This window comes from Sturnira hondurensis, unplaced genomic scaffold, assembly GCF_014824575.4.
Source record: "Sturnira hondurensis isolate 20B ecotype Veracruz unplaced genomic scaffold, ASM1482457v3 Scaffold0011378, whole genome shotgun sequence".
In the NCBI taxonomy this organism is placed as follows: Eukaryota; Metazoa; Chordata; class Mammalia; order Chiroptera; family Phyllostomidae; genus Sturnira; species Sturnira hondurensis.
This window is the reverse complement of record NW_028084009.1, coordinates 8,293,914-8,300,504: the sequence shown is the minus strand read 5'-3', so window position 1 is coordinate 8,300,504 and position 6,591 is coordinate 8,293,914. Positions and strand designations below refer to the sequence as shown.

The 6,591-nt window shown below is 67.7% G+C and overlaps 1 protein-coding gene across 2 annotated transcripts in view; it reads left to right on the top strand.

The window, feature by feature from the left end:
* The first annotated feature begins 4,802 nt into the window (after window positions 1-4,802).
* LAMA5 (laminin subunit alpha 5) overlaps window positions 4,803-6,591 on the top strand; it is a 41,277-nt gene continuing 39,488 nt past the window's right edge. For both annotated transcript variants that reach the window (XM_037060023.1, XM_037060022.1), the window contains exon 1: window positions 4,803-5,147. In XM_037060023.1, coding sequence (XP_036915918.1) covers window positions 4,887-5,147 — 261 coding nt within the window. In that variant the 5' untranslated portion in view covers window positions 4,803-4,886. The remainder of the gene's footprint in view (window positions 5,148-6,591) is intronic.

Sequence of the window (6,591 nt, the reverse complement as noted above, 5' to 3'; positions counted from 1 at the left end):
GGGGTACTGGTGAGGACACAATAACATGTAGGGGGTCACCCCAAGTGGTCCCCACAAATCTGGAGTCAGGAGGCCTGGACGCCCAACTTCACACCCTGGCAGGGCGCCAAGCGGGTCCCTGACGGGTGCCCCTCGGAGAGGCTTGTGGCGCTGGGGTTCTAAGCACAGCCCGGTTGGGCCGACCCCCACTTTGTCTCGCAGAGGGGGACCCAAGGGGGTGGGCCCTCTGGGGAGGCACCCAGAGGGCCCAGCCCGACCAGGGAGGGAACCAGACAAAAGCGCGTGGACAGAAACGGGGGTCTGCGGAGCGCAGCCCCAGGGGCTCCTGGGATCACAAATCCCTCAGTGGGCAGCCGTGGTGGTGGGCAGTCTGGCCCCTCTTTGCCTTCAGCCAGCCCACCCCTTGTCTCTAAGCAACCGGGTTAGCACATCTTCCCAAGGCCCCTTTGACCCCTTCTTCTAAAGCCTGACCCCCTCTGAGGCCCTGGCCGGGCGGCAGACTGGGTTGGAGCGCTGTCCTGAGCACTCGAGGGCTGTGCCCACTTCAGTCACGTGGGGCACGTGCTGAGCTGTGACATGCCCCCCGCTGGAGTGCATTCGGGAGACAGCCCGTGACGTGTCTCTGTGCCCTCCCTCTCTCTCTAAACCGAGGAAGCACATGTTTAAGAAGTGGAGCTCCCCCCGCTTCTGCCACCTGCACATTCAGTTCCTCACTCTCATTCCCTCCCTCATCGCAGACACATAAAAGCAGCCGCAAAAGTGTCACTTCTGGGAAGCATCCGAGAGCCGGCCTCCTGGCGATGTCGCCAGTTTGGCCCGAATGAGTCCCGTGAAAGTTCTCGGCTAGCTCAGAAGGTTCTGCCGTGGACGGGGCCAGGGGCTCTGTTGTGTCCGGGGTGGAGGTGACCAGGCCCAGTCTGGCTGGGGCGGGGGGTGGGGGCTCCTGGAGGATCCTCAGGGAGGACTGAGGGGGGTGGGGCATGGCCGGGCTGCCTCGTGGGGCCTGGCTTTCATCTGGAGACAGACAGGAGCCGGTGCGCCTGGGGGAGGCCCGCAGCCCCGGGTTACATGTCATCCTGCGGGCTCCAGCTCACCAGGGACAGATTCCAACAATGTGGATTTCTGATTCCTTCCAGCTCACAGCCCACTTCGCAAAACCAGGGTCCCAAGGTCAGCTGGGGCCAGGGGCTCTCCCACACTCAGGCAGTGACTCGGAGGCCAGGGGGCAGCATCCAAGCTGAACTCGGAGGTCACACTGTTAGCCCCACAGAGCATCACAGCCCCCTACTTCTGAACATGCTGGACTCGTGTGCGTTTCACCTGGCCTGACCCTCCAGGCCCACGGTGCCTGCCAGGAAGGGCAGCCGAACCGGGTGCTTCTGCGGAGCGGCTGCGCCGGCCAGCTCAGGCCTTCCGGCGCCTGGGCACACCTAAGCCTGTCTGCGTCCCTCCCCCCACATCAGGACACCGGCCGGAGGGTCAGGCCTGCAGTGGACACCCTGGGGGTGTGGCCTGCGAGCTGGGCACACAGGGTCAGAAGGCTCCCAGCAGAGGGACCTTACCCAGCAGTGCTCCGGTCAACCCAGAGACTGGTGGCCTCTAAGGTTTCCCAGGACCATGTGCCTTGGAGGCCAGCGGTGGCCTCGTTGGGGCCGCAGCAGGGAGGGGAAGGACCACTCCTCCCAGAGCCACAGGGGGCCTGTCCCACATCCCTCCTCGGAGGACAGCAGCCCTTGGTGAGGGAGACAAGTTGGGGGGGCGGCGCCCAGCCGGGGGAGGGGTCCAGTCGCTGCTCGGGGCCTCCTGCTGGTCCTCGGGTCCAGGCCCCCGTCTTAGAGGCCTGTCCTCTGCCCGCTCTGGGGTTCCCAGGTGCTGGGCTGGCTTCCTCACTGGGGGAAGGGGCACTTGGTCCAGGCTAAGCAGAGGCCAGCAGAGGCTGGGGCTCTCCCTCCCTGCCGGTCTATGACCTCCGGGGAGGCTGCTTCCAGGACACTGGGCCTCACCTTCAGCAGCCACCAGAATCAGCGGTGCCCCGCTCCGGGCCTCTGGGCCCTGCACCCGCCCGTCATGGACGTGCTCACCTGCTGGGTTCCCTGCATGGGCACTGGGAAAGGACGACCCGCTGGGCCGAACCACAGCACTGGCTCCCCCCACCCCTCTTCCTGCTGAGACAAATACAGACCAGGAAGCACCGGGCCCTGCGGCATCTCCCAGGAGGACAGGGCCTGGGGGAAAGAGCCAGGGCCTGGGGAGTGGAGGCCCAGCAGGCGTGGCCGCCTGGTGCTGACTGTAAGCACCAGGACGCCCTGCACAGCTGCCTCCGGAAAGCCCCTGGCTGAGCCCAGTGTGTCTGCGGGTCCCCACACCTGCCCCCCAGAGGGGCAGCAGGGGCTCCTGGGGAGGTTGCTGCCGTGGGGCGGGGGCGAGAGGCATCCCTTCTTGGTGCACCATCCTCCAGTACTGGGTGGGCCTCTGCCGGGGACTCAGGACAGACCTGGGCTGCCTGATGTTAGGGGGAAAGGCAGCGGACATCTGACTGAGTCCTTCCCCCTCGCTCACTTGGTGCTCTGGACTCACCTCTGGGTCCTTCTGCTTCAGTTTCCCCATTTTTAAGTAGGAAAGGCGGCTGGGTGGCCCTGAAGTCTGAGGAAGGCAGGAGACATTCGCTGGGCCACTTGGGGGTGAGACGGGACAGCCCTCCCTGCCCAGCTCACCTCCCACCAGCTCCCCCTCATTCCCCATGCTGTCCCCTCCTTGACCAAGCACAAAGGCACAAAGGTACACGGTGGGGGCAGGCGGTGGGCGCCACGGTCTCCTGTGTCCCCACTCCCCACCCCAGCAGTCATCAGTTGCTCCACTCCAGGGGCAGCTGTCCCTCTCCCTCGATCCTCCAGCTGGGCGCTGGGGCTGACTCAGCGCATTCTTGGGCAGCTGCCCCTCCTGCCTGCCCTCCCGGCAGCCAGCGGAGGCCTGGGTGCTACAGGGCTCAGAGGGTGCCCACACACCACCGTTGCCCACTAGCCCCTGCAGGGGATGTGGGGAAAACTACCTAGATCAGGGGAGAGAGGGATCCCCGTCTCCAGCCTCAATTGCCAGGGTGCCCAGCTGTCCAGGGGATGCCGAGACAGGAGTGCACGGCTATGCGGAGGCGGGTGGGGGGGCACCTCGGGGGCAGGGAAGGCTGGGCAGATCGAATCCCCACTCTGGGATGGGTCTGCTGCGGCCCCGGGGCGGCTGTCCTTTGCAGGGGATCATAAATTAGCTCGTGAGCCAGCCCGTCTGGGGACTCGAGATTCCTCCCTGCCTCCTGCCCACCCTCTGAGATGGCCCTCCCCCACTCAGCTTCCCGGCAAAGGGAACTAGAAGTGAAGTCACAGTTAGGGACTTGGGAAAGGCAAGAGAAGGGAGGGTTGTTCCCACTGCCCCTGCCCCTACTCCAGAGGGAGCAGGGGCTGCCCAGCCGCTGGAGTTTCAGGAACCACAGGGAGGGGGGACAGACATGCGGGCGGTGGCGCAAGTTTCTGGGAGCAGCTGCTGGGCAGGCCCCCGCCAGGGCCAGCTGGAGGTGGCCCCACGAACTCTCCAGGCCCCAGGACTGTCCAGGGGTCCCATGTGGGACGGACACCCGGCTGGCCTGGCTCAGAGAGTGGGGGAAGCTGCCAGCCCAGCAGCTGTGACCCCATCTCCACCCCCGGGGGCTTCCCTTGAGACGAAACGTGGGCTCAGAGCCTCCCAAATGCACAAGCAGCTGGGATAAAGCTGGAGCTCGGCTCTCAGTTTCTTCCCAGTTCCCGGGCGTCCTCCAGTGTCCTGCGTGGGGACTAGCGCTCAGTGGGAGGATTCAGCCCAGCCCAGGAAGTCGGGGTCCACATCACCCCCAGCGCAGGCACTGCCTAGCACAAGGGTGGGTTCACCCCCCCAGCAAGTGCTGGGTAACCGTCCTCCACGGTCCATCTTCCTAGTACCCACCAGGCCACAGACACCCCTCCTTCGCTGAACAGGTGGGCAACAGTCTGGCCCCTCCGGATTCAGTTCCCTGCTTCAGAGTGTTTCAAACCAAACTGTTCAAAGGGGCGTGAATGAACCGGACCTGGAAGCACCGGGTCCCCAATCCAGGTTCCCTTGTCCCTCCACAGACAGATGCCCTCATGGCCCCCACGCACAGCCGATCACACGGTTCAGAGCGCACCTTCCCGCCACTGGCAAGATGGGGCAGACAGAGGGGCAGTATGAGGGGACTACAGCCTGGGGAGTGGGGCAAGGGAGGCTGCAGGGCGTCTCCGAGGGCACCCTGACCAGGGGGCCGGGTGGGGGTGGGGTAGCCAAATGCCTAGGATCCCTTGCTGCTCGGGACGTTCTGAAGTTTTCGGGGTACCGGTGGGGTCCCGCTGAGCCGTTGATAGACAGATGTCCCAGACGCCGAAGTGCGAATGTGCCCGACTCCCGGCCGCCTTGCCTGCGCCCGGACCGCCGGGGGCGCTCGGCCGCCGAGAGGTGCCCGAAGTTATGAAAACAAAGAGCGGAGCCTCTAGGCTGGGACCAGCCAGGCGGGTGCGGCGGGGAACCGGGGCGCGGCGGGCGCGGGGGTGCCGCCCAGGACTCGAGCCACGCCCTGGGGGGCCTGGGGGGCTCCGCGTTCCCACGGCCTGGCCTCAGGCCAGCAGGTGCCCCTTCCGGAGGCCTGCCGGCCGGGTTCCGAAGGGTTAAGGCTGCCGGCGGCCCCGCCCCCTCCCGGGCCCCGGGGCGCGGGGCTCGGTCGCCCGGGAGGGCTGGGGCGGGGCCTGACGTCCGCAGGCGGAGCGAGCCGGCCGGCCCCGCGCTCACACCCCACCGGGCTCCCGCGGCGCGCAGTCCCAGAGTGCAAGGAGCGCGGCCGGACCTGCGGGATGCGGAGGTCGCGCCCCGCGTGGCCGCTGCGGCTACTGGCCGGGCTGGCGCTTCTGGGCGCGGTGCGGGGGGCGGCGGCGCAGCGCGACTTCAGCCTGCACCCGCCCTACTTCAATCTGGCCGAGGGAGCCCGCATCGCCGCCTCGGCCACCTGCGGCGAGGAGGCCCCGGCGCGCGGCGCCCCGCGCCCCACCGAGGATCTCTACTGCAAGCTCGTGGGGGGCCCCGCGGCCGGCGGGGACCCCATCCAGACCATCCAGGTGAGCGCGGGCCGGCGGCCCGGGCTACGCAGGCGGGGCGGGGGGGGCGGGGGGACGCGATCCTGAGGACCCGGTGCCGGGCGGGGCGGGCTCGGACTCTGCGGCTCCGGCCTGACTTGGCCGGGAACGCCCCGGGCCCGGGAGAGGCCAGGTACTGACCGAAGTCCCCGTGTCCCGCCCCGACTCTCGGGTCTCACATTTCCGAAAGAGCCAAGTGGACCCCGACTCGGCCCTTCAGGCTCGGCCAGAGACCTGCGCGTCCCCACGCCACCTCACCCCCGGGAAGGCCGGACGCAGCCTCCCCCGCGCGGACTGCGGGCCGCGGGGCCCAGGGGGTTTGTGCCCGGTTCCAGGCGGCCGCGAGTCCGGGGATGCGGGCGAGGCGGGACTTGGCGGCGGCACCCGCTGCCTGCGGGGAGGGGGCGGGCCCGCTCCGCCTTCCCGCAGGACGAGCTGGAACCTGCTGCTGGCGCCCGGACGGGACTGGGATGGGGCAGGCGGGGCCGGACCGCGAGGCTCCCCCTGCTGGCTGCGCAGCCCGAACCCATCCCCGCTAGGGGTGTAGGAACTTGGTGGGGCCCTGAAGTGCCCCGGGGAGGGGGCGGCAAACAACAGGGTTTTTCACTGGGGATGGGAACAGGGAGCTGCAGCCCGGGGCTGCGTCTCTGCCCCACTCACAGGTGGTAAGGTCTCCCTGGAAACCCTCTAGGGGCGCACCCTCGCAAGTCGTGAGCCCGTAGGTGGGGAACAGTTCGGTGGCCCCACGCGTGGACACTCCAGGGGAGGCTGGGCTGTGGAGGCGTCCCCAGGACAGGGTGGGCACGGGGGCCCTGTGAGGTTCCTTGCCTGCCTCCCAGGGTAGCTTGGGGTGGGGTAGGGTCCCTTCTAGGGGCTCCCTGACACCCTGTTTGGGGCCCACCTTTCCACCCCTGCTGCTTGCCTGAGGAGAGTCTGGGAACAAACCCCCCCCCCCCCGCCCCGCCCCCAGGGCTGATGGAAACACTCTACTCTGCCAGGGCTAAGGCTCCAGGCTGCCACCTTCCTGGTGAGGTAGGGCGGGGGGAGGAAGGGCGTTGGACTGTGGAGTAGTCACAGTGGGTGATGAAGAGGCCTGGGCCCCTCACTCCGCCCTGGGCCCTCCAGTGGATGAGTGGAGAGAGGCAGGAGTGGCTCCTCCTTCCAGGGACTCAGCGCTGCCTCCCGCAGGCTCCCGACTCACCTGCATGCTCTCCTCTACCCTGCTCCCCGCCACACACACACAGCTGAGATTTCAGATGGGGAAACAGAGGCCTAAACAGGGACAGACACTTGTGGAAGCCTTGCCACCAGACCCTGACCTGGCTGGGCGAGCGGTGGAGACCGAGGCCCTTGGCCCACTTGGTTGGTGTCAGGGAAGGCGCTCATGGGTGGGTGTCCAAAGCCTCCCCTCCACACAGGCAGTGGA